The sequence below is a fragment of the Caenorhabditis elegans genome, chromosome V (assembly GCF_000002985.6).
Source record: "Caenorhabditis elegans chromosome V".
NCBI lineage: Eukaryota > Metazoa > Nematoda > Chromadorea > Rhabditida > Rhabditidae > Caenorhabditis > Caenorhabditis elegans.
Window position 1 is genome coordinate 6,018,898 of NC_003283.11, and position 22,872 is coordinate 6,041,769.

At 37.0% G+C, this 22,872-nt stretch overlaps 4 protein-coding genes, 6 non-coding genes and 1 pseudogene across 13 annotated transcripts; 4 read left to right on the forward strand and 7 right to left on the reverse strand.

Moving 5' to 3' along the window:
• Positions 1 to 96: 96 nt before the first annotated feature.
• On the forward strand, positions 97 to 7,441 carry picc-1 (PAC-1 interacting and coiled-coil domain-containing protein 1). 2 transcript variants are annotated; one of them, NM_072159.7, is made up of 7 exons: positions 97 to 133; positions 4,577 to 4,735; positions 5,369 to 5,487; positions 5,541 to 5,672; positions 5,968 to 6,561; positions 6,611 to 6,896; positions 6,944 to 7,441. In NM_072159.7, exons 1-7 carry the CDS (start codon positions 109 to 111, stop codon positions 7,234 to 7,236), a joined length of 1,608 nt encoding a protein of 535 aa, NP_504560.1. In that variant the 5' UTR covers positions 97 to 108; the 3' UTR covers positions 7,237 to 7,441. The 2 variants fall into 2 exon arrangements, with proteins under 2 accessions (NP_504560.1, NP_001370415.1); NM_001383314.2 differs by lacking the exon at positions 97 to 133 and having other exon boundaries at positions 6,944 to 7,435.
• F29G9.9 lies at positions 2,799 to 2,936 on the reverse strand. Its single transcript, NR_068832.1, has one exon. It is a non-coding gene; the product is annotated as an Unclassified non-coding RNA F29G9.9 (non-coding RNA).
• F29G9.17 lies at positions 4,141 to 4,290 on the reverse strand. The gene has a single exon (NR_068833.1). It is a non-coding gene; the product is annotated as an Unclassified non-coding RNA F29G9.17 (non-coding RNA).
• F29G9.16 lies at positions 5,816 to 5,961 on the reverse strand. The gene has a single exon (NR_068834.1). It is a non-coding gene; the product is annotated as an Unclassified non-coding RNA F29G9.16 (non-coding RNA).
• Positions 7,432 to 15,917, reverse strand: dhs-17 (Retinol dehydrogenase 14; the record flags this gene model as incomplete). Of its 2 annotated transcripts, NR_136375.1 has the most annotated exons (11): positions 7,433 to 7,697; positions 7,740 to 7,880; positions 8,883 to 8,963; positions 9,023 to 9,133; positions 10,002 to 10,102; positions 10,455 to 10,577; positions 10,716 to 10,799; positions 11,341 to 11,495; positions 15,242 to 15,518; positions 15,561 to 15,775; positions 15,824 to 15,917. NR_136375.1 is itself a non-coding variant. In NM_001047644.2 (8 exons), 8 exons carry the CDS (start codon positions 11,476 to 11,478, stop codon positions 7,616 to 7,618), a joined length of 861 nt encoding a protein of 286 aa, NP_001041109.1. In that variant the 3' UTR covers positions 7,432 to 7,615. The 2 variants fall into 2 exon arrangements, 1 of the variants encoding a protein (NP_001041109.1); NM_001047644.2 differs by lacking the exons at positions 15,242 to 15,518; positions 15,561 to 15,775; positions 15,824 to 15,917 and having other exon boundaries at positions 7,432 to 7,697; positions 11,341 to 11,478.
• On the forward strand, positions 13,295 to 13,444 carry F29G9.15. Its single transcript, NR_068835.1, has one exon. It is a non-coding gene; the product is annotated as an Unclassified non-coding RNA F29G9.15 (non-coding RNA).
• F29G9.12 lies at positions 14,671 to 14,948 on the reverse strand. The gene has a single exon (NR_068836.1). It is a non-coding gene; the product is annotated as an Unclassified non-coding RNA F29G9.12 (non-coding RNA).
• Positions 14,728 to 14,938, forward strand: F29G9.11. Its single transcript, NR_068837.1, has one exon. It is a non-coding gene; the product is annotated as an Unclassified non-coding RNA F29G9.11 (non-coding RNA).
• A 582-nt stretch (positions 15,918 to 16,499) lies between the features above and the next one.
• Positions 16,500 to 17,786, reverse strand: F29G9.7 (annotated as a pseudogene). The gene is made up of 4 exons: positions 17,585 to 17,786; positions 17,218 to 17,536; positions 16,733 to 17,007; positions 16,500 to 16,683 (listed from the first exon to the last, which is right to left on the reverse strand). Coding segments are annotated over exons 1-4 (980 nt in total).
• A 2,417-nt stretch (positions 17,787 to 20,203) lies between these two features.
• Positions 20,204 to 21,685, forward strand: F29G9.1 (uncharacterized protein). The gene is made up of 2 exons (NM_072162.7): positions 20,204 to 20,820; positions 21,351 to 21,685. The coding sequence occupies exons 1-2, from the start codon at positions 20,601 to 20,603 to the stop codon at positions 21,419 to 21,421; spliced, it is 291 nt and encodes a 96-aa protein (NP_504563.2). The 5' UTR covers positions 20,204 to 20,600; the 3' UTR covers positions 21,422 to 21,685.
• Positions 21,686 to 22,298: 613 nt separating this feature from the next.
• Positions 22,299 to 22,578, reverse strand: R01B10.2 (uncharacterized protein; the record flags this gene model as incomplete). Its single annotated transcript, NM_001356655.1, has 3 exons — positions 22,299 to 22,370; positions 22,418 to 22,507; positions 22,555 to 22,578. 3 exons carry the CDS (start codon positions 22,576 to 22,578, stop codon positions 22,299 to 22,301), a joined length of 186 nt encoding a protein of 61 aa, NP_001343664.1.
• Positions 22,579 to 22,872: the final 294 nt, after the last annotated feature.

Consider the following 22,872-nt stretch of genomic DNA (forward strand, 5'->3'; position numbering starts at 1 on the left):
CATTATGTATTCTTTCTGTTAGGAAACTTCAATGCATGACTTGCATTATTTCTACACTTTTTTCAATTTTTTCTTTAAAGTTTTGAACTTTCTCAGGTTTCGAAGCGGATGATTATCACAACTCCGAGACGAGGTGAGCTAATGTGAATTTTGCCGAGTTTCCCGCACATGAGTGTAAAACACGAACAGGGGAAAGGTGGATTCAAGGATAATTCAACGGGGGGTAATATGCGAACGTTGGCAGTGTAACATGTCAGTTCGAACGGAATGAATGTAGGAATGATTGGCACCTCTGCCGGAATTGTCATTTGTTAGATTACAAAGCACAATGTTCACCTTCTTGTTGGTGTCGAATTTCAAAATATCATTTATCTGAAATTTCGATAAGTATGATTAAACTAGTCAAAATTGTTTCGATCACTTCCGTTTTCTCAAAGTTTAATCATTTTCGTACAGTAGATGTTTGTGTCCTCTTCATGTTTTCTGCCCAATACTTCTTCCTCTTCCCATCCACTATACTTTGCATTGTTTTTGGTTTTACATTGAACAAGGGCAGTGAAGGCGGAGACAGCGGGAAATGTTTCCGCGCGGATTCACTCATTCTCTCAAGTATCCATCAATTTGCTCCAGCACACACTTGTTCTTTCACCTAGTTTTTGAGTCGTAGTTAATTTTTGATCTAAAATCTTGGCAGAAAGCAGAAGTACGCATCACATTATTTGAATAAGTATTCGCATTTTCAATATTCGCAGTCCATGAGACCCTAGAAATCATAAACAAACCTCGCTATTTTTTTCAGTCTTGAAAATCAGCCAAAGAGTTGGTTCGAAATAACGCTTCCCAGTTGCTTTTAACTTTAGGAAAGAACGATTTCAAGTAATAACAATAAATGTATATAATTCAACGGAACTCCATTTTTCACTTGGTAGATTTAAATTAGCTTTACGTGGTGCATTAAAAATAATCACATGTTGAAAATCGATAATAGTTTTTCCTAATAGCAATGTACAAGTAATTGGTTTTTGTGGGTACGCAGAACTAAACCAGGTTTTGTTCTCGCAAGTTGCGACGAAAGTGTGAATGTTGGCACCCTGCCGTGTTCACTTCTTGTTTCCCGCCAAACGACTTGCAATTTGAGGTCGTACTCTTACTGGCAAACCTTTATTTTGCAATTGATGACAGAACCAAGCATATTTGCAATTACTATAATTCCAGTTCAAAATCGTAACCTTTTTTTTTTAGTTTTTTGGAAGTTTTCACACCTATCAATACTCTAAAAACAGATTAGACACTTAATTTTGCTACACAGCTGCCCAGATGGTGCAACCAGTAAAAGGTGCGAACAGACTGAAACAGTCTTCCTATTGCATATACTTCCCGGAAACGTGACGGTGCCCTCATTTCCTAGTCAGAATACGTCTATTAACCAACGTCAATTATTTATCGTCATATGTGTTCTTCTGCAACGTTATTGTGCACACAATATTGCGCTGAATAAAATAGACGTAATCCTCTCTCTATGTATCTATAAGATCAGATTAGTTGTGTGGGAACCTTTATCGAGATACCATCTCTTTTTCTTTCAGTTTTTACACTGTCTTTTTTTGTCTGTTGTTCCTCATGAAAGTATCGTCTAATCCACCTTTTCCTCTTTCATTCGGGGCATTAACTTCGACACCTAAATCGAACGAGACTATCCATTTTCATTTACTCAAAGTCAATCCCAATTCTACACAAATGCCTCCCACTTTTGTGGTAAATCGTATCTGACAGTTTTCACAGGAAGCCATTCCACGAAACTGGTACTGTACCACATAGTCATCTTTAATTTGTGTCACGTAACATGAGGTACAGGTGGTGGCATACCTTCTGTTCTACGTCTATAAATTTGATGCAACGTTCTTATTAACTACAGATATGCCATTAAATTGGAAAACTAGAAAAAGCATTTAGCTTAACCATTTTACCATGACACCGAAAGTTTGACCGCTTCAAAAATCTCACGTCTAGTTTGTTCCGACTAAAGTTTTAGATTCAATACAAATTAGTACGTCTACTTGGTCTCCAATCCTACCTATTATTTTCATTGTCGTATTGGAATAAGTCGCCAGGTGAAAGTTTCAACTAGCCATGAGTAAATCGTACTATATAATTGTGTGGGCATTCTCTGGCTGTTTCGAAGATTGTCTTTTTTCCTCTTACCTTGACTGATGAGACTTCAGTAGTTTCTTTTTTACGCTTCATATTTCATTTTTCGAAATGCATATTCATTCCGCCGTTGTTGTTGTGCTCATCATCCATCATTCATTCTGCACCTCCACCCGGCTGCGACCGCCATCAACTTCAGCTCCACCCACTTTTGCTCATTTGTCTTCTGTTGCGCTGTGCATCAGTTTTACAATGCGTTTGTCTGTTGTTCCGTGCGGTTTGAAACAACCTTATGTATGAATACAAATCATGATTCATATCAATGATTTGAAGTCTTGCATTTTCAAATTTTCCACTTCCGCCGAAACCTTGTCGTACTTTCTTCTAAATAAGCACCTATCTGCATGCCATTCTGTCCTACTTCTTTCAAATAATCGTTAAGTGCCATTTCGGGTACTTTTCGGTACACCGTTTTTCCGACACAATACATGTTGTCCTTTTCACTTGCTGCTTGCTCGATCTTTTGCGCGCTCATCCTCATGACCTTTCCCATTTCCTCATTTTTTTTCTTCTCTTCTCACTAGTCAGTTAGACTACCAGCTAGGACTATAAATCTCCTAGAAAGGCTGAATACAAAGAAATTGAAAAGAAGGAGGCACTCTCTCCTTTTTTCGTTCGTGCAACCCCATTGTTCCGTTTGTTTGTAATGATTTTTTAATGGTTTGGCGACTGTCGATAGGCCGACAGAAGCGAGGGCAACAGCTGCTGTTTTTTTCTAAATACTTCACGTATTCTAATCTAGGTAGACAACAGAAACTACGTCTATGTTTTTCTTACGATTCAAACTTTCATGAATTGTTTTTGTGATAAAAGCTCTGGTTACTGTAGTCAAAACGTATCGATCTACTCGAATGTGTAACTCTCTTTTACCGCATCGTACGCTCTATTTCGCAGTCTCTTTCCTTGCTCGCTCGATAAAAACTTCATCCTTCGACGCCCAAAAATGGTAATTCATTGTCCGTCGCATTCGCCTTTTCATTGGTTTTTCATGTCCCACGTCAAGGTTAAGAAGCCTCGTAGCACTAACATAGCGCTTCTCTTTCACTTCTCCGCCGTGTCAATGTCGGCTGGCCAAAGAATAGTTTTTTTTCAAGTAATTCGTGAAATCTTTTCACATGTTATGCATTCGGTGCCGACATTTTCTTCATGTGTGCATCACTTATCCTTAATGAACTTATGAACTATTGCGCCGAAGTCTTTGATCTCTCTTTGATGAAGTGTTGCGCATGTTCTCCCTGTATTCTAGGTGTAAATAGACCGAACTATATGACGCAACTGTGATTGTGACAAACGCCACATGCTGTTATGCCAGAATGATAGTGAATTGCTGTTCTAGAATGTTTATTTGTTATTAATCATATCTCTGAACAATTTCTACGAGCCTATCATACGTTTTAAAAATTAAATGGAAAGTTATGTTCGTACAATTTATATACTATTGGCATACATTCCTCTGGGCAGTTTTCACCTGAAAGATGCTTCACAAAAAATTTTACAGCGTTTTTTGTTCTTCACAAAATTGATCTTAAAATTGACAAAATTGATCTCTGTTCACAAAAATTTATAATTAATATTTTTCTTTCATCGTTTTGTCCTTGAACATCTGAGGCCGCTTTCATTGTTGTAATGATAAAAAACAAACGAATGGCTTGACCACACGCCGATATTATTCATTTGAACTGCAAGTAAGGTTCTCATCGAACAAAAAATTAACTTATTCTATCCATCTGTTTCTCGGTTTTTCTTTAAGTTTTGACCCCCCCCCCCCCGCTCCCCCATATGCTTTTTCTCCAGAGCAACAGTGATCCAGATGTGTATCCATCCTTATCCTTTCGAATTTCTTCCCCTCAAAAGATCCTTTTTGACTCTTACTTCTTCTTCCGAGTATTCTTCAAGTCTTCTCACATTTCTTATGCCTTCAAAAGTGATCAGCAAGGATGCGTTGCATGAGCTGTTGAGTAAACGCATTTCCGGACGGATTATCCGGCGTGTGCCGCCGCAACCTCGCCGTGTGTGTGAAAAAGCGCATCATAAACGCCGTTTAACTCTTGTGGAGTCATGTGCAAGTGTGTTATTTTATTTATTTCACACATAATCCTTCTAGATCATCAACTATTTGCCCTTTGATAAGTCATCATGCCATTCCGCTCCAAGTTTCGTGAAACGATAGGTCGTAGTATCTTCTGCAGATGAAGTTTTTTTAAAAGTCGTATTAGGATACCTATTCAATGCCCAAAACTACCAAACAGTAATTTCCGGGCTTTGTTTTGAAAGTAAAACGTCTATGCTTACATCTCCTTTTTCTCTTTTGTTTCCCATATAAAACAACCATTGGCTTTATCATTCTGATAATGATCATGTGTTACAGCCAACATGTCGTCGGAAAGCGGCAGTTCGGCATCTACAGTCCACTACGCCAAACCAGTACTTCGCCATGTTCCGATGCCCAGCAGCACTACTCCATCTTCAATAGGATCATCGTCGTCTTCATCATCCTCGTACGCATCGTCAACGAAACAGACACCACGTAAGTTATTCAACCTTAACTCTATAACAATTATTTTAAAAATATTTGCACAATTTTCCAATCAAGGTGTCTATTTTTTGGAATTTTCGATGTTTTTGAGAGAAAATCAAAAAAAAAAACGAAAAACGGAAGTTTTCGAATTAAAAAATTTAAAAAAAAAGTTCAGAATATTAACCATAAAATATGATTTTTTTAAAATCTAATTTTGTTTATATTGATGAGAAAACACACAGAATTTTTTTTTTTCGAAAAAAGAAGAAAATTTGCCAAAATGTTAAAACAATTTTTAAAAATTCGAAAATTGTTTCGAACTATCGAAAAAACGAAAATTAGATTTTTTTTAAAAGAGTTTTTCGATATTTTGGATTTTTCGGTGTTTTTGAGAGATAATCAAAAAATCGAAAAACTAAAAAAAAGTTAATTTTTCAAAACAGTTTTAAAAAAAGTTCAGATTTTAAACAAAAATCTAATTTTGTTTATATTGATGAGAAAAAGCATGATAAAAATTTTAAAAAGGAAAAAAAGTTGTAATAATTTTTGAAAAATCGAAAATTGTTTCGAAATATCGAAAAAACGAAAATGTTTGATTTTTCGATTTTCAAAAAAGAAAAATTTAGAAAAAAAAATTTCCAGCTCGTTCCCCTGTGATTCGTTATCCTACTGTAGTTGTTAGCAAGAATTCGATTGCAACACCATCGTCATCTCTGACTCCACAGGGTACACCATCCTACGCTGTACCTGTTTCTAGAAATGTAGGTTACTGTAGGTTAGTTATAGTTCAGAATTTTAAAATGAATGGTTTCAGCAAATGCAATATTCGGCGTCGAAACTCCAATACGAGCACATGCGCCACAGATGTAAGATGCTTGACGATGAAAATCAGAAGTTGATGAGAATGCAATCGGACGTTGTGAACGATGCGAACCGAAGAGTTCAGGTTAGTGCCCACTTGACTCTTTTTTTGTTTTTCTTCATATCAATTTCTATCGCGCATCTTTTATTTGCTCTATGGAAGACCGGTTCACACATTTTGATGACCGGCTCTCAATTTATCAGAGTCTCTGCTTTATACTCATAGGAATGTGTTCGTGGATTTTTGAAAATTTTCTGCAATCGGAGAAAAATCTTGTAAGTGATGAACATGTAGGTACTTCTTTGCTAAGTTAGGTTTTTTAGTTACAAATTTATGCATTATACTTTTCTTTCCAAAAACTCAATTTTAAAATTTTCAGATGCATGTCAATGAAATCCGAATGCTGAAAGAAGATAACCGAAAATTAGCGATTAGCAATAAAGAACTCCGTGATTTGTCTTGTTTCCTTGATGACGATCGCCAGAAGACACGAAAATTGGCTCGGGAGTGGCAGAAATTTGGTCGCTACACAAGCAGTCTCATGAAACAAGAAGTTGATTCGTACCATCAAAAAATGGTGAGCATCGAAGAGAAGCTGTGCACGAAGGAGCGAGAAGTTGATGAACTTCGTCAATTGTGTATGTATCTTGATGAGCAGAGACAGAGCCTCATGTCCAATGCCGCTGCTAATGTTGATTGTGATAATGAGAGTGAAGATTTGGGGTGTGGAAGCAGTGAACAAAGTGGCGGTTCGGAAGGTCACAACGATGAAGAAAAGCATCACGAATTCAACAAATGTTTCAATAAACACAAGGAATCCACACTTCGACGTATCATGGCCACATCGATGTGCTCAGAACCATCAGAAGAAGAGGAGCGAAGAGAAGTTTCGAAAAGAGAACGATCACGACTTTTGGGATACATTCAATCGTTGGAAAATCGTATCAAACATCTCGAAATGTCTCAAAATCATGTAAGAATTATTAAAATGTGCGAAATATATTTATTAAAATAAGGTTTAGGAAAGCTTCTGGAACTCTTCATCCAACGTGGGCTCAGATTGTGACGAGAAGACGATCATTGAACGGGGATGGTTAGGCGAAGAAGTGATGAGTAATAGTGAAGATTGTCATTTGGAACTGAAACCAGTGATGACTACATCCTCGACATCCTCTTCTCATATTTTCGGAAATGATAAATGTCCGATGTTTGATTCGATGACAAGTAACATGACATCTTCCGGATGCACAACATATGCGAGTTCTGGAACTGATGGGGATAGTGTTTTTGTGATTGGAGATGAAATTGGTGAGTTCGAGTTGTTGAGGATTCTTTGTTTTATTTTAAAATTTCAGATATTGGCAATCTCGAAGTTCGTACACTGTCGCGAATTGACGAAGAAGCTACATCTGCCAGTGACACTCTCAAAGAAAGTGCTCGAATGCCTCCGAAAATCGCTCCGCCAATTTGTTCCTCATTAGTACTGACTAATTTTGATAATATGTCCGAAGACTGTGCTCCGAGACTTATGAGAAGTGCTTCTGAAACCTGCCGTCCCACAACAACCTTGATCTCTTCAACGCAACCCGCCCAAAGAAGTGTTTCCGTCGAAAAGAATAATAATAATAATGTACACACCCATAATTAATCAAAAAACTAATATCCACTCTAGGTGGGAAACATTTACCAGTCACACGAAATTGTATCTCTTTTTTCTTTTTCCTTTTTTCTTTGTCACATTTTTCCATTTTGATACCAAATAACCATCTAGTCATGTCTTTAGACAATTTCCATCACATACCTTTACACAGTATCCTGAAAAAACATCAACCAATAAAATTACACAACATTTACAATGATTTATTTCAATTTTTCAAAATGTACAGTCAAACAATCTAGAGACGAGAACATTTGTAATCAAGATGAGAACGAAGCGGAACCGGTTTACGCATTTTATGCTAAACATCTGGAATGGTATTGGACTGAAAATCTAGCTGAAATTAGTTTTTGTACAGCAATTAGTACATCTACAAGTATTCGTGGCAAAGTTCTTTCGAATAAGCCCAGAGGCGTTCCTGAAGCCGTTCATCGGTTGCGTCGGAGCCGCTTCTGAAATTGATTGGTTTTAAAGGCTACGAGTACGGTACCAACCTCATCTGTTTACCACTTGGATCCAAATATTTTCCAGATATTTTTTCCAAACATGGGCCCTCGATGAGTTGAGCCAGATTTCCAGCCTGGCGGCAAATGGATAATGTCGACATTGAAGAGGAGAGGGCAGATGTTGTTCGTCTCAAAATATAGGGTTTATAGATTTAATTTTTAATGGGCTTTAAAGTTTAAAATCTATAGCTTTTCATTTTAAAAAAAACCAAATCATCTCAGCTTCATTATTATTAAAATACAGCCGAAAATGGTTTTTTTCACGATTTTTCTTCGAAAGCATATTTTTATTTTCGCGTGGAACAAAAACAGTATCTTGGATCGTTATTTCTTTGTTGAAATCTCCAAAAAATACTGTACCGGCTCTCGCAACGAACGAAACATTTTCAAACGACGCCAGTTTGAAAAAGGGATGCACCTTTAACTTTTACAGTAACCCATTGCCTGGGTTACTATAGTTTTCAAAATTTTCCACGTTTTTTAAATTCAATAATTGAAATTTTATTTTTCATCAAAAAAAAAGCAACAAAATAATTTTTTTAGGGAAAAAACATTGAAAAATCAAAGAAAACTGTGAATTATTGAGGAGTGGGTTACTGTAGTTATTAAAGATGGGGTACCGCTAGTGGGAATTTTTTGTAAATACACTTATAATTATCCAAAATGGCCAAATATCATAATAAAACATTCCAAAAATTTTTAGATTTTTTTTATAATTTCCGGTCAAAGTTTTGGCAAATTGCCAAAATTTTGAAAAATATGAGCTTTTGAGGAGATCCATTGCAATGTCGCATGTTCCGACTTCTACAATGTTTTAATACGAATTATTAAAATAAAATTAAAGTATAAAAATGTAGGACTTTTTTTTGGTCGACTTCCAAAATTACGATTGGCTAAAACTGATTGTGAGTAATTGTCACGTTTTGACACTAAATGAAAAATTTCAAAGCAATTTTGAAAAGTTTTATTATGATATTCGGCCATTTTGGCACAATTGAAGTAGTTTTAAACACTTTCCCCATGGTGCACTGGCGCTACCACAACTTTACATTTTTTGTTGAATCAGTAGAATGTACACAATATTTTTTACTCATGATTTTGTTTTTTTCATGGATTTCTCAAAAAACTCACAATTTTCCATTGTTATTCGGTTCCTTTTCTTTTCCCAATTCGATAATGTTCACATTTACATGTTGTCGAGCGATATTCATTCTGAAATTTGATCCGTTTCAATTACACTTTTCATTTTCTTTTCCCAACTGTTCTTTTACCTCCGATGAAGAGCAAATGCCATCAAATGACACATTAATTTAGATCGGGAGTACTGTAGATATTTCTCGTATTCTTTTGTAGCCATTACATCTGCCCAATCCAAAGATGGCCTGAAAAAAGAAGAGAAGATGAAATAATTAAATGAAATCAGTGGTTTTTGTTGTTCTGGGAGAAGGAAAAGCAATGCTTCCTATTACGGAAATTACATCACAGGGCTTTGTGGTTTTGGTGACGGATACAGAGGAGAGGGAAACAAGTATTAAAGTTTAATTGGAAAATTGAAGTGTCAGTGGGCCTATTAATTGTGAACTCATTAACATTTTTCCCAACACCGTGAAAATTTTTTGGCAGCCTTTTGGAAACTTATTAAAGAAAGAGGTTTTAAAAAAACTAAATATTTTCTAAAAATTAAAAAATTTGCTAATATTTTCAAGAAGCCGAGAACTTCAAATTTCTTATTTACTTTCTGTACTTCTATTTGGTTCAAAGATTCCTTTTGAGATTTTCAAAAATGCATCCAAAATGGCTCCTTATTTCTTCCTATTTCTTTTCATGCTTTTTTCCTTTCCACCATTCTTCGTGTTCCCCCCAGGGGAAATATCGGATGCAATTTCAAAAATTGACCCCCGAATTGTGCATTGTGCTATTTCCATTTTTCTTTGTTCTCGTCAACTCAATCTCCACAATTGGAGCTCTCAGAGCAACTCGAAGATTTATAAACAACACTGTTTTGGCAAAAAAAGCGACAATTAGGTTTTCCGGGGGGTCTTGTGAAATGTCATGTTTTCAGTTTGACTCGTGGGTGGCTCTGTTTCTTAAGGAAAATATTTTTCTTTTAAAACACTGAAATTTCGAGAAAACAGAGTTTCAGAACGAGTTGAAAACGGAAACTTTCCACGAAAAAAACAAAAACATGACAGAATGGGCAAAGATCACCAGTTCCCAATTAAAAGCTGAAAAGTCAAAGTTCAAGCATACCACGTATGAAGCACACTTCCAACTACAATCACATTTGATCGATTGTGGCTGAGCACTGGGAGGAGAAGATTGCACAGAAGGTAGTGAGCAAGATAGTTGACCTGAATTTGAAAATTTTTTTGAACGGCATTTCTCAACGCTGATATTAAAAACCTTTTTGCTACATTCTCCCAGTTTTTGAGTTTTTAATCTAACGAAAGCATATTTATGCAAAACGGTCCCCAGTTACAACTTATACAGCTTGAGATCTCGTATTTTTGGCTTTTTCTAGTTCTTTTAAATAGTTTCTGCTTTTAACTAGAGTGAAAAACCAAGAGAAAGTAAAAAACCAGATTTAAAAAATTGTGATCTACAATTTTTTACGGTTAAAAAAATTTCCTGACTTACGATACTCCGATCAAAAAATGTTTTAGTCACACTACTAGCTATATATTCTAGATCTAGATAACCTACTTGAAATGTAGATTCCATTCCATCTTTGGTCTCCAATCTTCTTGGATACAGTACTCCTGCATTACACAACAACACATTTAGCTCAGGAAACCGACGTTCGACCTCTTCTGCGATGATGGCGACCTTTAACACAAAAAATTCCGTTTTGGGTCAAAACATGTTTTCCAGCTTTTCCAGCTCTTTCAGCGTGCTCAAGTTTTCTCGGGAAAACACATATGAATCAAAAAACATGTTTTCTGTGGATTTAAAATAAAAACTCACCTCTTTTAAAACTGCAAAATCTCCGGCAACATAATCAATGTTTGAACAATTCCCGTTTTCTTTTCCGATCCAGTCTTTGGTCGCCTGGAATTGAGCAATAATTTTGAAATTTAGAGAGAGCGAGTGAAGCAACGTCTAGCCCCATAAATAGTCATGGGAGAACATCTTCTTCTTGTTATTGGGAGATTCTAACTTGTTTTGGAAAATAACTTTATGAAAAAATAACTCTAGAAATGGAAATTGAATATAAAATTTGGGAGAAATTAAACATTTTTGTTTTTTTTTTCAATTTGGGTTTCGACAAAAACATTTGGAATAAGGTCCTAGAAAAATATGTCTTTCGGTTGATATACCGAGTTTTCCACATAGTCACACAAATGCTTGCCTGCCTTCAAAACGACCTACGCCTGTTTTATGCCTACACATGTGCCTACCGCGAGAGATAACTGTGAGGTAACGTTTGTTTTACCAAATAACAAAACAAAACGTTTTTTATCCTCGACTTGTGAAGTTATGGGCTTCTAATACTATCGATGTTAAACTTTTCCGATTCCTCAAATATTTTGAAAACCTTCCAAACTGTTCAGTCAAATTATTTTTAAAATTCGAAGAAACAAAAACTTACAATGCATTTTTCCTCGGTTCTGCCATGAATAATCACAAAATTATCAGGATGAGCAGCCAAATCTAACGCCGTTTGTTTTCCAATTCCATCAGTTGCTCCAGTTATAAGAATTGTCCGTTTGTAGTTGATTGTGGTCATTATTTGACAAGTTCGACCTATAAGATTTTGAAGTTTTAAAATTGCATGAAAACCTGAAGAGAGTAAGTTTTCACGTGGATCACCAGTTGTTGTGGTGGAGCATGTGTGTGTGTGTGTGGTCTTGAAAAAAAAAAGAAAACAGAGCTTGGCTCAAAATGCCAAGGAGCACCACACACACACGACCCGGGAGCAAGAAAAGAGCAAGATGGGGGACCACGCCCATTTTTCGAACATTTTTGAAGCGTCGAGCAACAACAGAAGATGAGCGACACGGAAGAGTAAGAGAGATAGAGAGGGAGAAGAGAGATAAAAGAGAAATAGAATAGGAACGGAAATGGTGGCGATGGGAAAGAAGGAGAAGATGAAGGGACACAGGAAGTGTGGGATGGACATTGTGGAAACACGAAGAAATTGCAAGTGTGCTCCAAGTGACAAGAGCTAAGAGATGAATAATCACACAAACATTTTTGAAACGTGCACGTCATTTTCTGGCATATCTCTCCTCCTGCTGAGGTATGCATACAAAGAGCAGATGATCGGCGTCTCATTTTTCTAAATTTCGGATCAAATGACCAACAATCTATATTAAACTAAAGAACACAGCAAAGACGATTTTTGTGTAAGAGCTTCCAACTGATAAATTAAGATTCTACGAGTTTACAATATTCTGCTTCAATTGAAATAATACTAGTAAACTCGAGGAATATAGTTAACTACAGTATGTCAAAAATAGTATACATATCTTCTCTATTAGTATTTCATCTGAAACATCTCTGAAAATAAGTATTGCATTCTCCATTAGTTTACTGTTACTGTTAATTTACTGTTAATTGATACTTAATTTTTTCGCTGCGAGACCGCTTAAATTATTGTTTAGAATGTAATTTTTTTTTTCAATTTCGTTCAGCAGGTCGAAATGAAAGACACTCATTACAACTAAAACAATTATATCACTTTAGTTAGATTTTTTATGTATTTTCCGCGGTTTTCTAAACCATAAGTATTTTGTTATTTTCAATTTTGGTTAAGTCAGAACAATATTTCGCTTGAAAATTAGTAAAACTAGAGGATCACTACTGAAAACCAAATCAAAATAGACAATTGAAAAATACTTTAAACTTAAAATTGTTAGAACACATTTCTTCAATGAAAGAACGGTCGCTTAACTGAAAAAGTTTGGCTTTAGGCTTAGTAGTTGTTCACACTATTTTCTCAAGATTGCTCTTTTTACTCAAAACGAGGAAGCTTGCAAAAACGTGTTCAGAGAGACTGGGCGCCGGTTGAATTGGCCTTTGTCCTGACTCTGCAATTTTCTCAGTTGGAAATACGACCACTTCCACATGTGACTTGCTGAGCTCACAGGACAAATGTTTGACTTCCGGAACCACGGCTTCCGACTTCCAGTCGACCGAAAATTGCTGTCATGGGTTGCCAGCTGACTAGGAAGTTAGGAGATAATTTAAAAATAAACCTGTGCTTGTTGAGAACTATTAACTTTCTTTTTCTAAGAAAAAGTTGTCAGGTAGAATTTTACTTGAAGCACGATATGAAACTAAAAATAACACTAGCACTTTTAGGTTTTAGAAGTTCGGCCAAGTTTTGGCAAATTGGCAAATTTCCGGCATATTCGAAGCCCAACAAAATTTTAGATTACATAAACATGTTTAAAATTTGAATTCGTAGAAAAAACATTTTAGGTCGATTTCCAGATGGCAGGCCACTTTTCGACTGTAACTCTTAATTTTTCAGAGATATCGAAACACAAATTAGGTAGAAAAAATTACAATCCTACTTTTAGAAAAGAAATTAACTTGCTTAAGCAAGATCGATAGTTAATCCCTGTTTTTCTGATGATTCTGAAAAAATCACAGTCGAAAGTGCACATATTTTAAAAGGAAAGATGGAAAACGACATGAAAAAATAAATTAATGGGAGCAAAAGAAGACGAAGAAGAAAGGAGCCGCAAGACCAATTGGAAGAAAAAAGGAAGAAAACGACTAAGAAGAGGAAAAGAAATTCCTTTTTTTCTATTTCTTTATAGCTATTTTTGGTATTGATGGGTGGACAAGAAAAGATGAGGCCAAATGGAATGTTGAAAGAATAGGCGTAGGACGATGAAGAATGACTTGTCTGCACAATAGGGAATATGAAGTTGGTCAGATACTTGTCGAACGAAATGTTGCATTGCTTGGTGGAGCATGAGTATGGATTCAGGAATAGTTTATGTCGTAACATTTCTTAGAAATGTTCTTTGTGTCTAAAAACACTTGGCAAAAGTATGTGGGCGATTGCCATAGTCTGTGGAAATTTTCAAAACTCTAAAGATTAGATCAAATAAAAAAGCTTTAAGCAGAACTTCATTTATAGATTTTAAAGGATTGGCTGAGTTGAAAGTTAACTAGAGTTTGGAATCAATAAATTCCCAAATTTTAAGAACCTCAAAACTCCGATATGAATTAACTTCGTATTAAAACAATACAGTTGCTAAATTAATTTTGGAAAAATGTGATCGAGAGTATGATTTTGTAAAAAAATGTTGTATTATAGAACTCCTTAGATTTAGAATATCTTTATAAAAAAATATTAACAATCTATTTCAATTTTAAGTTGATAATTTTTTGCGCAACCAGTTTTTTTTCAAACGACGAATTTTGCCGCACCATGCGCAATTTTCCAAGCTAAAACATAAAATCTGTGATTTTTTTTTAATATCTAACATTGACATTCGGAATCATGAACGAATTTAGAGGACACTCGGATTTCGATACGCTATCTGTACACTTTTATAGGTACATCAAGGTCTTCATGACGATCTAGGGCTGGAAGTGTGACTGAAATTTGAATATAAAAGTTCTGAAAAAAACACTTTACCAGTCTGCAGTTTCATGATTAAAGTTTTTTATTGCTGTAAAAGGAATGAGATATAATTTCTCAAAATGGAGTAACTAGAAACAAAACTAGTTACGGAAAACGGTAACCTAATGTTAAATTTTTGAAAAAAAGTCCTTTTGATCTTTCTACTTTGAAATTCAAAAGTCAAATAAAACAGAATAACGAAAAAACAAAAAACAAAAACAGATAGACGTACTCCGAAAATGCAAGGGGACCCTAAACAAACGAAATTCGAGGAGATCGGAGGCATAAAAATGGGACTAGAAAAAAATAGGAAAGAAATGCCATTTATAGAAGCGGGAAAATAATGCATTTTATCCTTTTTTCTCCGTTTTTCTCTTGACAAAACAGAGAAATAAGTGTTGTTTTATTTAGAAAAGAAGAAAAGATAGAGACTGAGCAGTTGTTGGCACACGGCCAAATGACTCTTTTTTGAGTCTTTTTGACACACACACACACACAGATTTGGTCATGGGTTAGATGAAAAAATGAAGAAAAAGAAGAAAAAAGGAGTGCATAGAGAGTTCGAAGCGACAAGTGTCACTGGGGACTTGTTGTCCCTTCCGGAACCACCACAAAATTGAGAAGAAATAAGAAATATGGAGAGAAGAAAAAGTTGATTTTTTGAAATATAAACATGACATACTTTCACACAATAATTGTGTTTCTGTTTTGTTACTGATCTGGGATCTTTCCAGAGTTTTGACGGCGTGAGCGGGTGGGAGGTCAAACATTCCAGCAGATGATCAACGCTTCCCCACATTTACTGAAGTTGTACACCACGAATGCACCCCCAGAACTAACCGGCCGTTGTACCATAAGATTTGTTTTCACCAGACGCGATCTACGCGTAACTTGAAAGAGCTCTCACCTCTTACAGATCGAACTGATTCATCCCGTCGATGACGATTCCATCCAAATCTCTGTCCTCGGGAAGCAACTGGAATACATTTCCAACGAAGCCTATTCATTGGCCATACAACTTCACCACAAGGTGATTGTTAAAATAGTTTTGTTCAAAGAGAGCTCTCCATTTTGGGGGGCCCGACACATAATACAACTGAATGTAGAAGAAATACCGGCGGCAGGCTGGTACGCAAGATTCAAAGTTTGCAGCATAGCAACTGATTTTGGTATGATCGGCAAAGCTGAAAATCTGGATATTTGGGAGCTGAAGCATGATCACTCACCTCGCTGGAATTTCTAGACGTCCAAACTTCAGTGTTCTTTTAAAAGCTCCGGGTTTTACAGTTTTGAAGTCAAAATGAGTTGTGGATCCTCCCTATTGTTGCGAAATTATATTGTACCAGAAGATTCGGAAAATGCAATCATGATGTGGTCAAATGTGATGTTAGCAGCCTGGATCAACGTACACATTCTCTTTGACAACTGGGACAATTCTAATCTGAAACATAACTTATTTCTTAAAATTCATTCCAAGAAGCAAACTCACATTTTAACAGCGCCAAGAATTTTGAGAATGTTGGCGAAGGCTGGGGGAGGGAGCTGCAGGAGCCGTTCGAACGTCGGTTGTTCCTGCCTTTTTTTTCTACAAATTACAGACGAGACAACTGAGGGTTTCCATTGCACAGTTTGACTGGGTGAGTAGGAAAGAATGACAAATTTGATTGGAGGAGGAGGTTGAGTGGAGAGTGCATGGTCACTACGTTCTCCTAGGAAGAGGAGAGCGCGCGCGCGAACAATTCTTCTCATTTTTGAGGAGGATATTGTTTTTTTGGAAATTATCGATTCTAGACTAGCGAGAACTCTGGAAGTTGTCATTTCGAAATGTTTTAGAAATGAATATGTTTTGCTATGGGGCTACCGTATCACTACTAAATTCATCTAGTATAAATATCAAAATACACTTTTACAATTTAGGTTAATATCAAACTTGCCGCACACCTCTGTGCAGAGCTAAAGAACAATAATTTTTTATTGTTTTTATCAGAAAAATTCAAGTTTTTGTAAAAAATATGGTCTCAGTTCGCAGTTTTGGTTGAAAAAATTCTAGAAATTTTGGGAAAAAAAGTCTTCCAATTTTGTTCAATGTTATTGTGATGAACCAAATGTTTCAAAGAAATATTTTTTTTGAAAATAATTTTTAAAAAATGTATAAACGAAATAACTTAGAAATTATCAGCAATAGGATCAGATCTAGTACGATAGTTAAGCTGAAGGGGAGGATCGGGCCAGACAATGAACCGAAATGTATCAGGTCTATTCACAATCGTTGCAAGCGTTCCGTCGGATTTAATCACATCGAGGTCTTTACGAGTGTCCAGGAGATAGGGATTTTCATGACTGTCCATTCTAAAAGTGTTAAAAATGAGTTTCGATATAGGAAATATGGTAGACTTACATATAACATCCATTTCTGAGATTTTTATTCCATTTCTTCACATTTAATCCCGATTTCAGCACTTCTAAATCAAATCCCCCACGACTAGTGTGTCGAATCTCGAATCTGTGCAATTGTAACCATTTTCCATCGAGCCAGAGCTTGATGAACTCGTTCACGTCTCTTTCTGTTAGCATGGAATTGTACAGTACGAGCCAAATAAATTTGAGCGACTTCAGATGGTAGAGAGTGACCCATTTTGCATCCATGATGGACACACGATTTCGGGTGAACATCTGCAAAAAAAGTTTTCTTGGAACATTGTTGCAACAAACACAAAATCGACGATGTTTTTTTTTTCAAATTTCGACAGCGTACAAAAAGTAACCTAAACAATTCAAACTGCATTCTCTATCCAAAATAAGATATCCCTTCTAATTTAGGTAGTTCCCACATCACGTTTCTGCTCAACTAGAATCAGAAACATTCGACAAAAAATACCTTACCTCATACGGATCAAATTCCTCTTCAAGGAAATGAAAATCAGCGACGATTCCCTCCAAAAGCACATATTCAGGGTAAAAAGATTGCAGACTTCCGTTATTCGTCCCCAAATTTTGTACGTCTCCACATAATTTCACCACGAGGTTTTTGTTGAAAATTCTGTGAGCAGTGTGTTCTCTCACATTCAAGGAACATTCGTTCAAATTGACGATTGCAATTCCACCACGGCAACTGAAAATCGTGGCGAACAAGTCAAGACAGGGTTGTAAGCAGTCCTCATAGTTGTCCGTGGAGCAGGTGTAAGCGGTTTCCGGGTCGTATCTGGAAAATTTTGATTATTGAAAAATGAAAAAGTTATGTCCCACTCACTTTATCGGTAATCGTAGATCTCCGAATTTTACAGATCTTTTGAAAATTGAAGATGTTGAATTGAAGTTGAAATTGAGTGCTGGAATCGTTTGCCAATTATTGCAAAATTTGATTGATTTCTTCTTTCTTGAAATGTTGACCTCAATGTGATCTCCCGGAACCGAGGAAACCGTCTCAATATAGGCGTCCAACCAGGAATGACAAATTCGATTGGAGGATGAGGGTGCGTGGAGAGGGTCAATGTGTTATCCTGGGAAGAGGAGAGAGCGCGCGCGAACAATTCTTCTCATTTTTGAGGTGAATATTGTTTTGTTGGAAATTATCGATTCTATGTAGACCTACGGGGACTTTGGAAGGCACTCCTTCCAGGGCCCCTTCCGACCAAAACGTCATAAAGATTGGAGATGACAAAAACAACTATGTATCAACTAGCGGGCCTGTGGTTATATATGGTAATATGTTGATAAATGACACATCACCATACTTGGTACATATTCAGGCATCTCTGTTGCTCTTTAATGCTGTTTACAACTCTGTGAGTACGTGATAGGGGAAGCGATAGGTAGACCTGTTGCGGCCTATCGCCACCCTAGTATGTAATAGCACCTAGACATCTGTCAACTGGTTTGAGCAAAACAACTTGCACAAAAGATAAAGGGCGATGCCGACTCCTTGAAAAATTAGGTAGAAAAGACGGTGGTGTGTCTATGTTTTTCCACTACCTGCTGGAGGCCACTCTCTTTCCAGGCAGATGGTATCTCCCCAGAACGGTGGCTCCGCCACTCTAACGATCAAATATACCAAGTAGTTCAAATTCAAGATAAAGTCCGAAAAGTAAATGTTAATAATATAGGAACTACCAGAATACCGTCCATGTCTGACAAACAAAATACGCCTAAAGATTTAAACCAAAAAGAATTTATTTCGAAATTCGAAAATCCGGGAACATGTTCCTAGTAATTTGCGTGACGTTATTTCAAATCTTATAAATGTTTCGAGCGTTTTTAAAAATTTTAAGTTGTTTAAAATTCCTGAAAACTCACTCAGTTTCTGTAATAATTTGATAGTTGTTCAAAACTTCTTAAGTTTTTTGGCGGCTTTTGATAGTTTTGAAGACATTCTGAAAAATGGTAACAGAATATTGTGATTATCAAAATAGTATAAAATAATTCAAAGCGTCATCAAAAAATTGTTTTGTTTTTCAAAATAGATATTATGTGTTTTTTCTATTTCTAACGGCTTGCACCATTCTGAAAACTTCATTCAGTTTCTGAAATAAGTAAAAAGGTTTCAAATCCCCAAACTGTATTTCAACATTTTTTTTGTTAAGATTTTTGTTGATTTCCGATAGTTTTGGAAACATTCTGAAAACTCGTAGTTGCTTAGCCAATTTAGAAATTTCCGATTCTCAAGGTATCACAACAGAAATTGAAAAAAAGAACCACGGGCTGTAAAAGGGTACTTCTGTTCAAGACTGACAAAACTTTAGAACCACGAAACTTTAGGATTAGCTACAGAAATTTAAAATATATTTTCTGAAAGTAAAATTAGAAAGGTTTTTGATATTTTTTCAACAAATGTTTTTTCTTTGAGATATAACAGTTTTCATATTATAAGTTTTATCAAAAGTCAAACTCAATTTTTCCAATTTTTTCGAAATTCTATTTGAGAAAATTGAGCAAAAAGTTGTTTCTGTCCGAATTTGTTCAAATGTGTCGAGTTAATTTATTTAACATAATTACTCTCGGAGCCTGTACTTAAAGCATTTCAAACTATTCGAAGAACTTTATAGAAATCAATGAAATTCAGTACTAATAGTAAATCAAAAAATCTTGATGAAATGAAAAGTGTCTAAATAAAACTATATCCAAAGATTTGTTTAATTGCTTAATTTATTTAATTGTTTAATTGTTTAATGCTAAAAAATCTTTTTGACTGTTTTCTTTCAGGAAATTAACTAAAAATATACTCGCTCGTTTTTGAGATTACGGCCAGGTACCCATTTACAGCCTGTGTGCGGTCGTCTCCCCCCTTCTTCCCTTCTTCCCACAGGTCCACAACGCCCCCTGCCTGCAGCCCTCTATAGGAGACGATCTGTAATGGTCTCACTCCTGTCTGCGTCTCCGCCTCTATCACGCTCTCTCCTTCTATGCTCAGGGGAAACGCCGGGTCTCCGTTCATCCAACCTCCCAATTGTTTTTCTGCCATTCACTCCTTTTGCTTATACCCCCTTCTTGTGAGTACATCCCACCCTGTAGATGTCCTCCTTGCTTGATAAACCAGGTCCGCAGTCCGATTTAGGGGCTCGTGTTCTGGAACAGTTAAGGAAACCATGCTCTGTTGTATTTAGCTGGTTTCGCTACTCCTTTTTTGTCCTGAGTTGATCGTGTTTGAAGAAGATTTCCGATCTAAATTTGTATAAATTAAAAAAACCTTTTCCAACAAAAAAAAAACAAAAAAAACTTTCAAAGAAAAGAGTTGAAATTCTTCGACTCTTCTCGACTTTTGCTCAATTTTCACTCGACTTCAGACTCAACTTCTCGACTCGACTCGACTCGACTTCTAGAATAATTATTCTAGAAGAAGTACGCTTTCCAACTTTCCTTCTCTTTTTTCTCATCCCAACCCCTTCCCAAATCCCTGCACCTGTTATGTTATGCATGCTCCCTTTGTCCCCCAACATGGACCGACGGATCGAACGATGGATGGATTCTCTGGAACTGTTACTGGAACAGTCTCTCGTGCTTCGGACAATCAATGGACACTGCTACATCCCTCCCTCTTCCCCCTCCCCCTCTTTGTTGGAAAGTTAGTACGAAACTTCTGAAATCAGAAGTTTCTCAATCATTTTCTCATTTAGTATCAAACTTCTAAAAATAGAAGTTCAACTTCTACAAACAGAAGTTTAAATATAACACCGCTAAGACAACTGTCTGAAACGGGAGATCGGAATTGAGGCTTAAACACATCATACACCGTACTCAGAGGTAGCGAATAAAGGCTAATGACCAACATCATGCTAGTACTTCTGTTCCTAACGAACAATGAGAACCGATGTTGGGCCCATACTGCGATACGATCGGGCGGTTCTTGCTCTATGGAATACTTGGGTGATGATGTGCAGTTCTTACGGTGTAGAGCATCACATGAAGAAGCAACTCCTATTCAAAGCTATCGTCACCACCTGCATAATCACCAAGCAACAGCAAGGATCAGCAAAAGGACGACCGTAAGACGTAAGATTTTGTTTTCAAAATCTTTAACATTTTTTATTCAAAAATTGGAAATGTAGTTCTCAAAAATCAAAGATTCCAAAATATTGGAATCACTTTTTTTACCAAACCCGAATTTTTCTTTTTAAAAAATCCTGAATAAAAATTTCTGAAAATTCAGGATTTACAAAAAAGCCAAGAGCTAAAGATTTCAGTGGATTCATTCGGTCGGGTATTCCGGAATGGCTCCGGCCACAAAGCTGTACCTTACAAAACTGTGTTTTCCGCAACCATCACACGGTTTGGAAATGGAAAACATCGTTTTACAAGGCACGGTTTTGGAGGCACGGCCAATCCGGAATACCCCGACCGAATGAACCTCCTCCCGGCATTCTTCCCAGGAGGCCCAAAAGGCCTTCTGATGAAGTGGGGGGAGAGCTGACCGCGGGCTCTTCAACTTCCCAGGAGCACACTTTTCGAATATGCTTCCCCATGTGAAGAACTTTCTTCTCAGAATCATTATTTCCGGTAATTATAACAGTGCTTTTTTACAGAACAGAAGAAGAAGGAACGAACGACGACGGAAAGAAGACATGGACAAAAGGTGGCGATAGTATGGAGTTGAATTGGAACGAGATCTCACTCAAAAGATCTCGAGCGACGATGGATCGGGATGGATCGGGGTGGAACGATAGATTCGAATGTGACAATCGGGATCGGCGGACGGGATGGATTCGGGATGGATTCGGGATGGATTCGGGATGGATCGGGATGGATCGGGATGGATTGGGATGGATTGGGATGGATCGGGATGGATCGGAATGGGTCGCGATGGATCGGGATGGATCGGGATGGGTCGGGAAGGATCGGGATGGCTCGGTATGGATTGAGATGGATGGAATCGGGTGAAGGCGAGAACAACGACGACGGCGACGACAACGACGACAACAACAAAGGATCGGGATGGATGAATCGAGAAAAAATTTAAACAATGCTTCAGATAATTTGATTTTTTACAGATCGACGAAGATTAGAATGGGTGGATCGGAATGGATCGGGATGGATCGGGATGGATTAGCATGATTGGATGCAGCAAATTTTTCGGAAAAACTCGAACCGGCGGAAAAACTCGAACCGGCGGAAAAATCTACTTGCCGAAAAAATCGAACGGGCGGAAAAAAATCTACTTGCGGAAAAAATCGAACCGGCGGAAAAAAATCTACTTGCGGAAAAAATTTAACCGGCGGAAAAAATCTACTGCGGAAAAAGTTGAACCGGCGGAAACAGTCGTGAGTGAGTGAGTGAGTGAGTCGTGAGACGGAGAAAAAATAGAAACATCTGAAAACCCTGGTTTTAAGATCGAGATTTATTGTTTCACATTGAAATCAAGTGAAAAGAGTTTTTTTTATTAAAATAAAGTGAAATTAAGAATAAAATGAAATATAAAATAAATTATTCTGTTGTATCCTGATTTCGTTCCGTTCCATCCTTCTTCGTCGTCTCTATTCTCTTTCCATCGTCCTCTCGTCTCGATCCTTTGGGCCTGATCCTACGTCGTCGTTTTCATCGTAGATCTGTAAAAAATCAGTTTAGCTGAAGCGTCATTTAAATCTTTCCTTACCATTTTCCGTGTTTCCGGACTCCCTCTTTCCATCGTCGTCTGGTCCCGATCTTCCCGGCACGATCCTCCTTCGTCGACTTGATCGTCGATCTGTAAAAAATCAGTTTAGCTGAAGCATAATTTAAATCTTTCCTTACGATGAAGTGAGTGATACTATCCATTTTCAGGTTCCAACTATCTAAAAATATTCCAGATATGACCCGAAAATGAGATATCACTGCTCCACGGACATCTATGAAGAGTGTCTACAACCCCGCCTCGATTTTTTTGCCACAATATTCAGTTGTCGTGGTGGAATCGCAGTGGTCAATATGGATGAATGTACTATGAGAGTGCGATAACACACTGATCATCCAATTTTCAACAAGAACCTCGTGGCGATATTGTCGGGAAATTTAAACCCGAACGAACACGTCAGTCTGCAGTCATCAATTTTCCCGGAATATGTGCTTTTG

Bases quoted from the DNA above. Each gene is read 5' to 3' on its own strand.
- F29G9.1 (NM_072162.7), top strand. From the start codon at position 20,601: ATGCTAGTACTTCTGTTCCTAACGAACAATGAGAACCGATGTTGGGCC. The intron at 20,821-21,350 runs GTAAGATTTTGT...GCTTTTTTACAG, and splicing joins CAAAAGGACGACCGTAAGAC to AACAGAAGAAGAAGGAACGA.
- picc-1 (NM_072159.7), top strand. From the start codon at position 109: ATGATTATCACAACTCCGAGACGAG. The intron at 5,488-5,540 runs GTAGGTTACTGT...GAATGGTTTCAG, and splicing joins CTGTACCTGTTTCTAGAAAT to CAAATGCAATATTCGGCGTC. The intron at 6,562-6,610 runs GTAAGAATTATT...AATAAGGTTTAG, and splicing joins TCGAAATGTCTCAAAATCAT to GAAAGCTTCTGGAACTCTTC.